General features: G+C 47.4%; 1 protein-coding gene across 3 annotated transcripts; it reads right to left on the bottom strand.

Annotated features, from left to right (window-relative positions):
* Nucleotides 1-707: 707 nt before the first annotated feature.
* Nucleotides 708-14794, bottom strand: LOC121330901 (zinc finger protein GLIS2-like). 3 transcript variants are annotated; one of them, XM_041277840.1, is made up of 8 exons: nucleotides 14153-14794; nucleotides 9374-9502; nucleotides 7214-7452; nucleotides 6910-7055; nucleotides 6324-6506; nucleotides 5704-5837; nucleotides 4931-5049; nucleotides 708-4550 (listed from the first exon to the last, which is right to left on the bottom strand). In XM_041277840.1, exons 3-8 carry the CDS (start codon nucleotides 7380-7382, stop codon nucleotides 3799-3801), a joined length of 1503 nt encoding a protein of 500 aa, XP_041133774.1. In that variant the 5' UTR covers nucleotides 7383-7452; nucleotides 9374-9502; nucleotides 14153-14794; the 3' UTR covers nucleotides 708-3798. The 3 variants fall into 3 exon arrangements, with proteins under 3 accessions (XP_041133774.1, XP_041133773.1, XP_041133772.1); XM_041277839.1 differs by lacking the exon at nucleotides 9374-9502 and having other exon boundaries at nucleotides 14089-14794; XM_041277838.1 differs by lacking the exon at nucleotides 9374-9502.
* Between the last annotated feature and the right edge of the window lie 1761 nt (nucleotides 14795-16555).

Raw genomic sequence — 16555 nt, 5'->3', positions numbered from 1 at the left:
CAAAAAGCTGTTCACTTCCCTATCGGTCACTGTGTGTTCAACTGCATCCCGTTCGCTTCCCTATCGGTCACTGTGTGTTCAACTGCATCCCGTTCGCTTCCCTATCGGTCACTGTGTGTTCAACTGCATCCCGTTCGCTTCCCTATCGGTCACTGTGTGTTCAACTGCATCCCGTTCGCTTCCCTATCGGTCACTGTGTGTTCAACTGCATCCCGTTCGCTTCCCAATCGGTCACTGTGTGTTCAACTGCATCCCGTTCGCTTCCCTATCGGTCACTGTGTGTTCACTCACTTCCCTATTTATGGATAAATTTTAAACTTTTGTTTTGTTTTGTTTTGTCAAAGCAACTTCTCGAGCTCTAGAGTTCACCCAAACTGTTTTTAAAATGTCTTAAAATCTAATTAAAAAACCATGACTGAAGGGATATGCAATACATGTGCGGGTCTGCGTGCCTCATGAAATCACACCTTTAGTGAATCCGTCTTAGCTGGTGTAGTCTTTAAAGCAGGACCGCCCAACCCTGGTCCTGGGGACCCCCAGCTGTGTCTGCTGGTTTCCATTCCAACTGAGCGCTCAATTAATTAACTAGACCCTTCATTACAGTGTGGTTTATATAGGCTACCTTGTACAGCTGGTAGTGAAAAGAGCACACAGTAGCTGCTAAGCATTAGTGGCTGAAGTTGCAGTTAAAGTCAGACACAGGCCAGTTTCTCAAATGCAACTTTATTCTTTTTTTTTTTCATTGACATAGTCAACACCCTCTAAAACAGGAGCACACTGCTATGTTGCACCAAGTAAGACTTTTACAACTGAAATTCTGCAACGTGTGACTTCAGTACTTCAGGAGATATATATAATATATATTATCATATATATATATATATATATATATATATATATATATATATATATATATATATATATCCTCTACATTTTAACTATAATATAAGGCACTTCGAACCATTAAAAATACTGATATTAAAAAATATCTTGATGTGCAAAAAAAAAAAAAAAAAAAAAATCTGACAGTGGCCCTGTCACAGGCCTTCGTCTAATATTAACCCTTCATGCACTGCTAGAGCATACTTACACTTCAAACCAAGACATCCCTTTTGTACTTGTCTCATGTATCCAGGATGGGGAGTGAGGGAGAGAAACTAGTCAGTGATTCCTTGGCAAGCTATGAATCCGAATTGTTGTTGATATCTGCAGGGAGGTCATGGCAAAGTGAGGTACTGGACGAAGGGCAGAGACATTGCTAGTCTAGAAGCATGCAGCCCTCTCCACGGTCCCGGCAGTAACTGTGTGGTTCTGAACTGGCGAGTCTCAAGCTGGCTTTGCTATTGGCGGCAGCCCGAGGATCTGTATTCCCTGACCGTCTGATCCTTCCAGTTAAAAGAAGCATTCAAAACTTTTGGTTTAGGATGATCAGGATAAAGGCAGTGCTAAGCTGGAACGAGTCGTTTTTTAAATGTTTTTTTTTAACCAATAAAGTATTGAGATCTGAGGGTTTCTTTCCTTTATTTTAAACATTTGAACACTTAGACCTGCAATGCGTTTCCAGGATCGCTGGTTTTTACTGACCAGCAGCATCGACAGCACTGGGAATTGAAGGCGAATAATCAATCCGCTGCAAATCTACAGTCAAGGAGCAGCGATGAAAGCTTAATTCAGAAACATACAGCAATAATAATATATAGAATAATAAAACAAATAGAATAAAGATCTCTATGTGGGACACAGTCCCAATAAAAAAGAAACTGAAAGCCCCAAACTACAGTTAAAATAGTGGGTCCAAGGAAACGCAGTGCAGACACAAACCAGTTACAAACCATGACCTTCCATTCACAAGACGCTCCTGATGAAGACTACCGCTGCAGACGAGTAAGAGGGAGGGTGTTTAAAGTGCAGGTGCGTGCTCAAAGGGTTAATAGGTCAAACAGCTTATTATCATTATTATTATTATTATTATTATTATTATTATTATTATTATTATTAATATTTAAAGATTGGACCCAGGAAGGGTCCGTGTCAACCTTGGCTCGCTCCACTGCAGTGCACTGGACAGCACCTTGTCGGGGTCTGTGGAGCAGCCCCGGTCCTGCTTACGGCCCTGGCTTGGATCCCATTGCACGAGTCACGCTTTGAGTCACAGCCTGGTTACTGGAAGTGGCAGGCTTCTTCTCAGCGGAGAAGTTTACGGGTCTGTGAAGTGGAAGGATGGAGGACCAGGGGTTTCAGCAGGGCCAGTGGGGTGGAGTCTAAACCCTGAAAGCCCTTAGAGTCGGAGACTTTTTTCGCAGTTGTGGAAATGTGTTCACTGATTGGTGGAGGCAGCACTGCTACTGTGTAACAAGATTCTAGGATGACCATCACGGGTCACAGGGGCGGTCCAGGTCTGTTTCTGCATTACCTGCTCCATGTGCCCACTCGTTTCAAGGATGCACTGCATTTCTGTCGTTGCTTCTAAAAGCTTGTTCTACTGCTCTGGTGCCTGGCAGCCAAATGTTTTTTCTATCCACTCGTGTGATGGTTCTCTCCCTCCAGCAGCAACCCTGCATCTGTGCTGTTCTTTGCTGAGCGTTCATGTTTCCAACAAGGAAAGCCAGCTGTATGTCAGCTGTACCTCTCCTCCCCGAGGAGCTGAGCCAAGCTAAGCAGCGGAAGTGAGCAACCTGTCCTGCCAGTCCGCCTTGTCCTGCAAAGTGGGGTCTGGTTTCCCAGCAACACGCATTAGGCTTTACAACACCCGGCTAGCAACACGGCCACACCAAAAAACAAAGCAACGTCGACATGAGAAAATGTCTCGTCTTAAAAAAAAAAAAAACGCAATTGAAATGTCCTTGGGGAATGATCCCTGTGTTTCTGAAGTGCTCCCCTTTCCTCACTCCCCCAGCATAGCCGGTCTGAGCCTTCGTTACAGTAGGAGAGAGCAGGGAGAGGCTGGTCACTGTGCTGTAGCAGGGAGGAGAATGACCCTGCAGGAGTCGCTACAGAGTAATGATCTTGGTAGATTCAGAAGCCCTCTTAGGGAACACCTGGGGTGGGAGCTTCCCCTCAACACAGGTGCTTCCTAAAAGGGGCTCAACTCTCTCAGAATGACCTGGTCCATGGCTCCCCCTGGGGTTTGTTTCGGGCCACTGCAAGTTATTTTACAGAATTAAAGTCTCCACCTCATCTGCTTGTTTGAGCCAATTTAAGCAAATATGTGTTGTGTTCTATTTTATTTATTTTTTATATTTATTTTATCAGTATGTCTACAGATTGCACAGGACAGGGCAGGATTCAAAGAATCTTGCATCTTTACACATTAAAGATCCCATAATGATCCAATGGCACAACTTCAAAGAAGTTGGGGTCAAACTGGCAGCCTAGCAGCCACTTTCCACTACAGGTGAACAAGCTTAAACCAGACATGCCAGATCTCTGTGAATATTGTTAAAAAAAAAACTACAGCAGCAACTCAAAACGTGAGACTTGTGTTTCGGATGAATGTTTGGTGTGTTTGCATGTAAATCAGAAATGCAGATAAGGTGATGAGATGACCAGCTGATTCCATGGACAGCGCTACCGCCAGTCCAAAGCGAGAGGTTTCTGCCAAACTGCCTCTAAAAACCATGGTCCTCCCTGTTAAAGCACAAGAGAAAAGGAATGCCATCGCGTGGTACTGTCCACCGTTGTCTTTAAGAAATCTGTATAGAGGAAAGGAAATGTTATCTGAGCTCTGAGCTTCAGGACGAGCGACCCCTTTACATCCTGATGTCTACAGACTGCCCCCCACCCCCCCAGGAATGCGGATTAGTTTACAACGGCCGGTTTGAGGACAACTGAGCCAGAAGGAATGACCACCCAGCCCTGGGTTAGCGACTCAGGGCTGGAGAGAGCGCCTGCCCCGGTGCAGAGATTCAGGACGGTCCCCGGCATGCCCCCAAGGTCTTCCCCTCTGGGTCTCAGCTTGCTGGCAGGCTTGGAGCCAGGCAGTTTGGAGTGCTTCCCGAACAGCGCCCTGCTTTTTTGCGACAACCCCCCGGTCACCAAAGAAACAAGGGGCAGCCCCAGACCACCGGCGGAGAAGCTGGAAGAGACCACAGGCGATTTGGTCAGGCCGACGGGAGTACTGTTGAGGGAGAGGACTGGGTTGGCCAGGGCACCCAGGGAGGGTGACCCCAAGCCCGCGCAGGCCAGCGCGCTGAGGTCCAGGGGCCTGGCGCTCAGCGGGAGAGGCAGGGAGCGGCCCAGACCCTGCAGGGCGTGGCTGCCGAAGAGGGCAGCCGGGCTGGGGATGATGATGTGTGCCCCGCTGACGTAGGGCCCCTCAGCACCCCTGCCCCCCTGCCGCAGCATCCCCTGCTGCTCGTGCATCACGTGGTGCCCGTGAGCCTTGATGTGCTTGCGCAGGGAGCTGGGGTCGGTGTAGCGCTTCAGGCAGCCCGCCATCTTGCAGTAGTAGGGCTTGTCGACGTAGTGCGTGCGCGTGTGCTTGAACCGGTCGCTGGAGTTGGAGTAGCGCTTGTTGCAGCCTTCGTACGGGCAGATGTACGGCTTCTCCCCTGGAAAAGGAACAGGAAGAGAAACACAGGTTCAAGAAACTGAAAGGAATTAAAGACCTGGATAAGTGGTAAGGGTGTAATCTGGTGAGACGCACAGACCTGGTCGTGCTCCTCTAGTTCAGTGAACAGGAGCAGGTTTGTGGAGCTGCTCATCGGACAAGAGGAGCACGATCCAGAAAAGGAAGGTTGAACGGTTCATCAAATCAGACTGTTCAGGTCTGTGCAGTCTCCCGAATAACCTGTATAAATGTTTACCGCTGTATTTTTGCATGCTATTTTTGCAGTTTTACCTGGTTTGCCATGCTTACTGTGCTTTATTGCACTTTGCAATGCTTTTACTGCAGCTGGGCTGTACGTCCCCGGGCTGCCCCGGCACTGACCTGTGTGCGAGCGGTTGTGGATCTTGAGGTTCTCGAGCCGGGAGAAGCTCTTGTTGCAGGTGGGGCAGCGGTGCGGCTTCTCATTGGTGTGGGTGCGGATGTGGATCAGCATCTTGTACCTGCAGGAGGGAGACAGAGACCAACAGAGAGACCTGTGAGGGAGACACTGAGACTAACAGAGCTGCATCAGGGAGACACAGAGACTAACAGAGCTGCATGAGAGAGACACAGAGAGACTAACAGAGCTGCATGAGAGAGACACAGAGAGACTAACAGAGCTGCATGAGAGAGACACAGAGAGACTAACAGAGCTGCATGAGAGAGACACAGATAGACTAACAGAGCTGCATGAGAGAGACACAGAGAGACTAACAGAGCTGCATGAGAGAGACACAGAGAGACTAACAGAGCTGCATGACAGAGACACAGAGAGACTAACAGAGCTGCATGAGAGAGACACAGAGAGACTAACAGAGCTGCATGAGAGATACACAGAGAGACACAGAGAGACTAACAGAGCTGCATGAGAGAGACACAGATAGACTAACAGAGCTGCATGAGAGAGACACAGAGAGACTAACAGAGCTGCAAGAGAGAGACACAGAGAGACTAACAGAGCTGCATGAGAGAGACACAGAGAGACACAGAGAGACTAACAGAGCTGCATGAGAGCAGAGAGACTATCATAGCTGCATCAAGGAGACAGAGAGACTGCAATAAAGTCTCAAAAGTCCTAATAGTATATTTATTTATATTATATACAGGATTCCTACCTGGCATTGAAGCCACGCCCCCTCCTGGCACAGCCCTCCCAGTGACAGCAGTACCCAGAATCCTTTTCAGGCTTGACGTGGAAATCATTCACGTGGTCAACCAGGTCCTGCAGCGAATCAAAGAGCAGGTTGCACTGCGAAGAGGAAGGATCAGAGGTGAGAGAGGCCCGGGCAGGGCAGGGCAGGTCACCCAGGAGAGTTAATTCAGCACTCTGCATGGCCGCTGTTGTTTACAAGAACACTCCACAATCAAAACAGCAAACTGAACATGCAGCTTGCACACCGTAAGCAAATAATACCCTCTATGACAAGTGGAACTCACTTTGTCATTGACGTCCATTAGGGTTCCAAATCTGCACACCCTCCACTATACTGGACACTGCGGGTGTCCACGCTTGATACAGAGGGACACCACAGACCTGGAGGCATTACTCGCTATTATAAAACTGTTTAAAACTCATTGTCATGCAATGTTTCTGTAATTATAGGACTGGTCTGTGCTGCTTCGTTCCTTTTTAAAATGCACTTTATTTAATTGCATACACTGTAACTGAAGCACTGCAGGAACACGTCACATTAACAGCTCTCTCGCACACTCACTCCCACAGTGCTTCACTCACCTTGACCCAGCGGCAGGCCAGCTGCTCGTCGGCAGCGAGCTCTGGGGAGGCGGGCTTCTCTTTCGGAGGGCCAATGAACATGGAGGATGGCAGGTGGAGCCCGCCCCCTGCACCAATAGGCAGAAAGAACTGGAAACCCTGGGAACTAGCCCCGCCCTCGAAGTACCGGATTGGTGGAGAATCCTACAAGGACAAACACTTGTGTTAAGCGGGTTGGAGCAGCACATCACCTGTCACTGTAGTTATTTGCATGAATTCACTGATAATCCTGGATGAATCAAACCCTAGAGCTCACACCTTTCCTGCACCGTAAAAACATCAGACATGTATCAACTGTGACAAAATCATAAAGAAACATGACTTACAAGTATAAAGAAAATGATACAGAGAGGGAACATCTTGATCAAAAAACTAAGAGACAACATCTGTGTGAAATTGTGTGAATATAATGAGCGTCAAGCCCTGTCTTGCAGAACAATCTCTTCACTCCTCATGTGTTTGTTATCCATTACATCAAAACACTGAAACAAGGCAAAACTGTACAAACGTTTGGGCTAACAGCGTGCTCACAGCACCTCGTACTCACCCTGCTGAAGCTGGGAGACGCCCCGTTCCTTTCAGGCATCTCTGCGGGGCCGGGGGGCGGGGAGAGGCTGAGCCCCATTGCAGGGGTGGCTGTGTTTTGGGGTTCAGGCTTCTCCTGGGACTGAGAGCGGGGCAGCGTGGACTGACCTGGGGGAACACACAGGGGGTCAGGGATGGACCCTATGCACATTGGCTAATCAAGCTTGTTGTAAAACCCGGAATGGGCGAGTCCTATTTTCAGGGGTTCCGTTACCTGAACAACGGGCAGCCGACAGACAGACAGAAAAGTACTACAATCCCCTCACCTGTGTGCGGGGAAGAGGGGAAAGCTGACATGATCACCGTGCTTCCATCAGGGGCGAGCTTGAGCTGGCACTGCCGGGCGCCGTGCGAGTCCGGAGGGGGGTCCCCCCTCGCCCCCCGCACCTTCGACAGGGTCAGCTTCAGGTCCAGGGGCTCGTCTAGGGACAGCATCACCGCGGCGACGGGCAGCTCCGCAGGCGCTACTCACAGACACGCCTGGCAGGGAGCCCAGATAGCCCAGCTGCAGAGGACACACAGGCAGGCTCTGTTACAGGAAGGCTGACGTGAAGGCTGCTAATCTATGCTCAAAGTATGCTAACAACTTGTATCCCCTGCCACGACTGTGCTGCAAATACAAAAACAGTTCAAAAAAAGGACATCTTGTGAGACCTGTGTCCACTGCACGTAAGTGTAAATCCCTATTCCTTCACAAATACACATACTCACACATACAAGCACAGATATACAACACACACACACACACACACACACAACTCACTCACAGCCCAGTCTCAGACCCGCCTCATTGACCTTTGCACACACACTCATTCAAAGGAATTTGTCAAATTTAAACCAGATGGTACACGCCCCACAAGCCCTGCCCTACTCCAGAAATGAACTCTTCAGACCCTGTGAACATGCACGCATGCAGAGAGCCAGGCTCTGTTCAAGCAGCTAATCCAGAACGATTTGTATCGGAGCAGATTGTTCGTGACATGAGATCAGACAACTCAGAGACGAGCTTCAGCGCTCCTAAGTATGTCACACAGGCCTTAAAAGACAGTTTTGAGCTAATTCCAGTGTGGACAGCATGATAGTAGTAATCTGATAATTGATCAAGATGAGATTGTGTACAGACAGATTGATGATACTTGAATTAACCACAGAGTTACTGCAACCCACTGCCTTCCACGCTGCAGACTACAGCGACCCCTGTAGTCTGGCTGGGCGCCTGCGGGCTTGCCTGTAAGCTGCCCAGAGCTGCGTTAGCTCTGGGTGGCTGCACGGTGGGTCTCCAGTGTGTAAAGAAGCGGGCGGCTGACAGCACACTCTTCGGAGGACAGCGTGTGCTTGTCTTCACCGCTCCCGAGTCAGCGCAGGGGTGGTAGCGGTGAGCTGAGCCTGAATAATAATTGGACATGCCAAATTGGTAGAAAATAATAAAATAATTGTCGATTCAATTCCTTTTAGGTGTATTATTCAATAATACACCTAATTGAAGGTGTCTGTGAAACCCGGGACTGGGTGCTGGGCTGGTCCCTGTGATAATAATTACCAGGGATGCTGTTAAATTAAATTAAAGGTGTCAACCCCACCCTTGCCTTCAAGGTACACACACTAACAATGGAGGCTTGTCTTCTCCCCACTGACAGTTTCCTCTTCCCGGTGCTCGGTAACTGGGAGCGCTGGGAGCACTGGCACAGCTTATTAATCTGCGCATAGCAGGTTTAAGATTGTGCTTTTTTAATTAAGGTCTTGGATGGAACAAAAACATGTCCTGTTCCATCCTCCGCCACCCCCCTACCGACCCCTCGAATACTTGAGAAACAAACACTTTAAAATTAAGGTGTATCCTTGGGGTAGATCAGGGTCAATTGTGTCTGCCTGTGTTTAATGGACTGACAGTTTTCACATGGTGGGCAAGCTAACAGCAGTCGACAAAACCGTTTGTTTCAAATCTACTTTTAGTTCCTCAATGATATAATTCTCAGGAGTTTTTTAAACTGCAAATCTAGCATTGTATATGAAACACATGGCACCTGCACGCAGCTCCCTGTCGAAGAATGCCAGGACCTACAGTACAGCTAAAGGTAGACACATGCAAACAATTACTTGTGCAACCCGGCAGTGGGATTAAATCAGTCCCTACCTGTTCCGAGAAAGCTCTGCGTTGGTACAGACCGGTGTCAGTGTCAGCAATGAGAATATGGAATGTTGCACTGTCTCTGCGGGGGGAGCTGCAGTGACCCCAGGGGCAGAGTTCACAGAGCAGCACCCCCCCCCCACCCCCAAGGGAGGCCCCTCTCTGTACTGTTCCAAATCCCTCAGCACTATTCAAACACACCCACACTTTCCTCTCTCTCACTTCTCTGCCTCAGGTTATATTCTTGTGTTGAGTAGCACTCCACTGCGGCAGAGCTGACAAGACCAAACTTGCTCACATAAGACAGCCACTTCACTTGTCAGGGCTTTGCGGGCGGAGTGTTCCATTACAGCCTGCGATTCACTCAAAGCGAGGAAGATGATCTGAGGGAGGGACAAACGTGCTGGGTCGCCGGCTTTGCTCCTAACTGAAAGGGAAAAAAAGGATTTTGCTGCAGTATCCTGATTTCCCAGCAGATATAACTTTGTTAATGTATTATTCTTCAGTAGACTTGAATAACGCAGTAAGCTCATTAAACTCGTCCCCCACCCCTCCCTCCCCGTGAAAAACACAGCTGCAGAATCCCCACTGAACGCTCCAAAGGGCCTCTATCAACCAACAGCGACTCTGTTTTAAATACCCCACCTTGCCCTTGATCACAGCCTGGCACTCCTTTAATCATTAAGCGATGAAACACTTTACTGAAACACAAACTTTGCTGAATAGAGCTGAATAAAAAAGCGTATGCCCTAGGCAGGATTTCTAAATGGAAGCATGTTATTAAAATTGAGGCACGTCTGTACAGCCAATCACCGGGATATTGTACATCGACATCCGGTAACAGAGAGTCTCACTGTGCAAGCACAGATACAGCCTTTAATAGCCAGGTGTCAGTGCAGTGCAGCATGGGGAATATGCTCATGTAAGAAATTTGCCATTCAAAGTTTCACTGGGTTTCATTAAGCAGCACTGAACCACGTTACTGTAACCGAGGCACAAACCCAAATTTTAAAAGAAAACTAAGTTTGTTCGTTTTGTCTGGACCAATCTGTCTGTGCTTGAAGCTGCTGCTACAACATTCCAATAGCTTTTGTTTTTTTTTTTCTTTCGGACAAGCAAAAAAGAAATTAAAAACAATAAGCAAAAATACACTTTAAACAAAAAAAAAACAAGTTCCCAGGGGGCGGCGCACAACTGGCCGTGTGTCGCCCGGGTGGGAAGGGTTCAGGTCGGCTCAATTCTCCACGCACCCGCGACTCCTGTGGCTGACAGGGCACCTGCAGGACTGAAGCCACTCACATCTGTGTTGTCCTCCGGCGCTATGGGTCTGGTGGCTTTGCAGTAGACCTGCAGCACGAAAAAAGGCTTGGCAGGACACGTTTCGGAGGGCACAAGGTATTGAGAGTCGTGCACTCGCTTCTTTATTTCACTATCTGACTTGAGGATCAGAAAATTCAAACTGAAATAATGGAAACAGTGAACTAGAGAAGGCCATTTACACACTCAAATACAGCACATTTCCCACTTACAGACGATGTGGGCTGACCGCGAATGAACCGAATTTGTGAATTATTGAAGCGTGGAAAAATCGAGGGAGCTCCGTTTCAGAATTTGAAAACCTGTGCAACTAGCTAGAAACAATCAGCTGGAATATTTCACATTGCACACATGTTTGCATGGATCCCCTCACACACACACACACACACACACACACACACACATGTTTGCACACACACACACACACACACACACACACACACACACACACACACACACACACACACACACACACACACACACACACACACACACACACACACACACACACACACACACACACACACACACACACACACACACACACACACACACACACACACACACACACACACACACACAGTCCTAGTGCTGGCCCCACTCTGGCTCTCCCTCCCTGGCTTCTCACAGGGTTTATTGCACAGCCCTTGACCTCAGTCTTGGCAGACGTTATCCTCCACCCCACCCCCCCGACACGCAGCACCCTGAATAAACTGATTTTTTCCCTTCTTCCCTGCTTAAAAAGGCAGAGGGATCTGAGACAGGAAACCTCAGTTTCCACTCAGCTAGGGATGGGCCTCTGCACACAACAGCCTCTCCTTCTCCTCCATTTCACACTCTCTCTCTCTCTCTCTGTCCCTAACCCTTCCTCCTCTCCTTTACCATGTCATTCTGTGCGGTTGGGACTCCCTCGTGCAAGTAATGTGTGTTTTCAATTTTGTATCTATCTATTCCTCCCTTTCTCCTCCATAGTATTTACCGTCTCTCCGTTTCCCTCTCCTGCCTGTTACCCAAGGAATGTACAGCAAGCCTCCAAACCTCTACTATTTCCTGTGAGAACAAACAGAGTCGGTTGCCTAATTGAGTCAGATTCAAAATATAACCCCAAAAGTAGACAAGGCAGGCAGGCAAAGAGAAAGACACGATTGACACCTGTCAGACTCTGGTGGCCAGGAGAAAGAAAAAAAAAAAAGAAACGTCAGGAGCAGAGCTGTCCCTAGCTGGCAATCAGGCTGGCAGGCTTACCGTGCTGCCGGTGGAATGAAGCCAGCACTCTCAGACGCTGAGGAATTTCGCGTCCGAGAGCATAGGAAGGGAGAGCCGCACTCTCTTGGCCTCGCTGTAATAGAGCATTACCTGCCTCACTGCTGGGAGGCAGGACCGTTCGGGAGGTGGGATTTAAGGAGGCACCGCTCGAGTTCCTCAAAGCTGCAGAGCTCATGCATCCCCACTGCTATCTGGCCTGCACAATCCCCAAGGAAATTTCCACTCGACCCCCCCCTCCTCCTCCTCCTCCTCCACCACTTAATTACTGGGGAGTTTCAACCTGCTTAATCCTTTCTGTTATTCCTGACACGGCCTGAAAGATAAGAGTGAAATGCAGCTGCTGACAGACTGAATTTCTTTACTCTCCGTGCTGAAGCACAACACTACAGCAGTGGCAGTGACGCTTTCAATGCAGCCAAGTCCTTCTTTAATAGTCCTAACCACTTGGTCACACTGCCTCCTAGTCTCAACCATAACCACTGGGCCATACTGCCTTTAGTCCCTCAGCAATACTCACTAAGCCACACGGCCACCGAGTCTCTCAGCTCTACACCCCTGATCTCACTGCCTCCCGGTGCCTCTGTTCTGGACACAGTGCCTATTCTCCTCAAAGCAGAACTGAATTGGCTGCCAATGCACGCCTCACTTCCACTGCGTGCCAGGGATTCACAGCAGTCAGTGACGCACTCCACACTGTGCAGAAAGCAATAGCTGAGGGGTCTGCAGGATGAATATAGACAACGGCCTGATCTGAGAAAGCCTTTGACCGCTCTGCCTGGGGATTCTGCTCATATTTGGCTGACAGGAGGGTCACCACCGAAATAGGAATTCCTCAGAGATTCCAAGATGTTAGAACTCGCTATTTTCAGATTTCGCAGTCTATGAGTGTTTGAAGGTGTTGCAAGAGAAGTGTTGCACGTTTGAGGTACTGGTACCATAACTGAGCTACTCAAACCCAATACATCAAGCCCAACAGACATTAGACCACTATCAACAACCTCCCTTCAATTCTCCACCTCACTCCTACTGCCCATTGCTGAGCGGCTCGAACCAGATCCCCCCTCCTAGCTGCAGGCAGGCTCTCTCTCTCTCTCCCTCCGTGTCCTTTCCGTCTGTGTGTTCAGCTGAGTGGCTGGCCCCTCCCAGGCTCTGGATGCGTTTCATCCCCCCTGACTCCCTCCGCCCACGACCCAGACATCGGCTCACCCAGCCAGCGGCCACCTCCGACAGGAATTAGAGGAGGAGGAGCCCGGCGGCCCCCGCTGTCGAAGCACGCCATGCGGGGGACTCTCCTAGAGAGCTGGGGAAAGCAGCTTCTGCTGAGAGTTAGTGCAATAAGCAAGATCATTAGAAACCTGACTGTTTCACAAAGCCCAGGATTATCCGAGGACACATTTCGCGTTTGTTTATCAGCAGTGACTTTTACATCTGGGCTGGATTGCTAAACTGCCAGAAGAACTCCCACTGCATAGCGGTTTGAGTGATTCCAGGTTTTCATTACCAGCCTAAGCAATTTCAAACACAGATTAGCACAGAGGTGTTCAGTTTTAGTTTGTTACTGAATGTGTAGCCTGGCACAGAATACTGGCGAGTGTCCCAATGCACACAACATCCATACTGCCGGACGTGCACCGGAAAGCAATGTGGATAGAGAACTCACACGTGAGTGGATGAATCTGATTTACGAATACTGCACATGCCCTCCGCCTACCTCATTCAAGTTTGTCCATTTAAAAAACAGTCTATCGTGAATTTATTACCGTCATACAAGGTTTGAACCATCGCGTGTGTCGGGACATCCCTGTCACTGTTGCATTTCGTGGCAAACCCCCTGCTCCCTAAACAATCAGCTTCTGTTTCCACGCACATAAAATCAGTTGGTGTCTGGATATTTTCTTCTTCCACAGATAAGCGGTCTGGGTGTTGTTGACAGTTCGGTTTGTTTACATTATCCAGCATTCACAGGCCCCAACAGAGCAGGGTGACAGCTCCCTGTGACTTCACAACTCAAGCACCCCACATTAACACACTAACACTGTAAATAACTCTTAGGGTAAAATGAGTGTGAAGTGAATGACAGGTTTTGACCACTACTCGGTACACAATATTATAAACATCACGTGCTGGACATTAATCTGTGTAGCAAACACAGTGCTTCAAGCATTATAAACACAGTGCTTCAAACATTATAAACACAGTGCTTCAAGCATTATAAACACAGTGCTTCAAGCATTATAAACACAGTGCTTCAAGCATTATAAACAGTGCACAGAGGCACGTACAACAGGGTAAGGAACACAATGCGTGTTGATGGAAGTGCCTCTTGCTCGTCTTCGAAAAACTAGGTCACGCATTCTCCAAACTATGCCACATCTCAACTAATGCAAGGACAACAACAACAAAAACACAATTAAAAAGTAAAGAACCTACATTAATTAACAGTAAAGTCTGCACGCCCGGTGCGCTGTGCAGAGCATGTGAAATGTAGGGTTACCTTCGGAATGTCCCGGTCTCGCTGAAAGGTCGTAATCTCCGGTTCTCTTTTTTTTTTTTTTGTTTTTTTTTGGTAAACTTTTTCCCCCTCTCTCTCTAAATCCTTTTGCTGCAAACGAGCTTTTTATAAAAATAAAAAAAAAATTTAACGGTCTCTCCCTTCGCCGTTCAAAAAAAAAGAGTAGAAAATCGCGTTGAAAACCATCTGGGTTTATTTATTTATTTTTTTTGTAAATACTTCACAAGAAAAATCGATTCTTAAAAAAAAAAGGTTTTTTTGGCATCTGTCAGTTTCCAAGAAATATATGCACGTCCTTTCGCATTCAGAAACCCGAGTTCAGAGTAACCTTGCATTCTTTAAATAAAAATAATGAAGAAAAAAAAAAAAGACTTCGCGTATAAAGTGCATCGCTTATTGGCGATGGTGGTCGCGGGGGGGCTCGGAGGATGAGGGAGGGGAGGGTGCCACTGCAGTCTTTCCCACGTCTGACCGTCGCCCCTGGGTTCCTCCGCTGGTGCGTACAGGGACGGGCGATGAGGAGATTTCGAGGCGGCTGTCTGGTTTAGACAAGCCCCGACCAGAGTCCGTCAGCCCGCCGTGTCTCCCTTTCCTCCAAGACCAGCCCCAGACTCTGCCAGCTCAGCGCACGTCTGCAGCTCCGCCCATTCGCCCCTCAGACCGGGCCAGGGATTGTTTTGCAAAGCAGCGCTAGGATTTTTTCTTTTTAAAAGAAGACCGTGCCGTGTGTCTGTTTTGCTAGTAATAATAATAATAATAATAATAATAATAATAATAATAATAATAATAATAATAAAGAACAGCGATAACATTTCCTTAATAACAAACCTCAAATAATTGTAAATTATGGTGCATAATACCTTGCATTGCAAAAGCGATTAATTTTGATGTTGCAAAGAAAAATAATATGAGTAGATTGGTTGCTTTGTATGTGCGTATTTATTGGTTAAACTAAAATATAAAACTTGGCTTTACTTGTGTCATTTTCTTTTGCTTGGTCAGTTCAAGTGACATGTGGTCAAAAGATAATTTAGCCAAGCCCACTTTAAATTCTGTTTCCACTAGAGCAAAATTTGCTTCAATTTTTTCCATCTAAATCATTATTATTATTATTATATCTTTTCTGAGTCAGTCCCACAACTAAGTTGGGTATTATGGGTGCAAATAGTTATCTGTGGCCGAGGCACAGGAACCAGAAGCTCAATACATACAGAGCAGGACTGCAGCAGCCAATGCACCTAAAACACCTAAAGTGATTCTCTGACACATTTGGCTGGTTTCCAGCTGTTTAGGACTGGTAGCTAGTCAGGTTGGTTTTCATCAGTTTGTAGTTACCAGGTCAGAATCAATCCAGAGGCGAAATGCAAGAATTCTAACCACTACACAACCTACTATCACAAACAACAGAGCCTTGATGCAATGCAATTGGATTTTTAAAATATTTGTTTACCTCCTTAGAGGTTTAATTGCAGAATTTATTATCCAAAGGTGCTTTGGCTGTGGGGAGCTTGGGGGGAAAGTTGCCTAACATCCTTATGCATTTTAACACCTTACATTAACAGCCACCAAGAGATAGGTCCAATATAGTGTAGAGATTCTCCATTGCATTACATAAAACCTTGAGCAGGTATTGGTGGCTGTGCAGACTAAAACTGATATCTTGGTGGGAAGATTTTACTGCGTAAAGCATTTGACACCACGTCGGCTGTCTCTGAATATAACGTTGGTTTTGCATATGGGACACAGTGGAAGGGCGGGATGAAGTGGCCATTTAGTGCTTCTTATTGTTGTCATTGCCTTGTGATTCACCTGCATTCCCTCACTGACTCTTTCCATGCAGTCAGTATGCTGCTGTGGTGGTTGTTGTGAACAGAGGAGGGGTGCTGGTGTCTGCATTGTCAGGTTCTTGTGTGGTCTGTCTCCAGGTGCGATGCCTTCGACCTCAGTGCAGTACTGATCCCTCCTGCTGTATGTTATGCAATGGCTTGGCACGGCTGTATTCGTGGCATGGTTACTTATTTGTATTGCTATTCATCTGTTTTGATGTATTGTTTCTATTTAACCCGAGATAAAGGAATTAATAAAATGTTTTCATTGCTGTCGCGATGGGATGATGCAAGTTGGTGACGTGTAAAATGAATCAGAATGTAAAAATCTTAATACCAACATATAATCTTATATGCTGTATTTAATTTCCATTTCCTCACGATAAGGTTGGCAGAAAAGCAAACGCCATGCCTCGCTCTTTCGACAGATTTTTAATTAAAAATGAATCAGCTAGCATTTTTTTTTCAGTTTTATAACTGCAGTGTACACAGGGAAAACAGGATGTTCCCACTGAACAACACTAGAGCGTTATTCCATTAATTGAGCACCAGCGTAAGC

This window comes from Polyodon spathula, chromosome 18 (genome assembly GCF_017654505.1).
Source record: "Polyodon spathula isolate WHYD16114869_AA chromosome 18, ASM1765450v1, whole genome shotgun sequence".
NCBI lineage: Eukaryota > Metazoa > Chordata > Actinopteri > Acipenseriformes > Polyodontidae > Polyodon > Polyodon spathula.
This window is presented reverse-complemented; position numbering and strand designations above follow the sequence as displayed.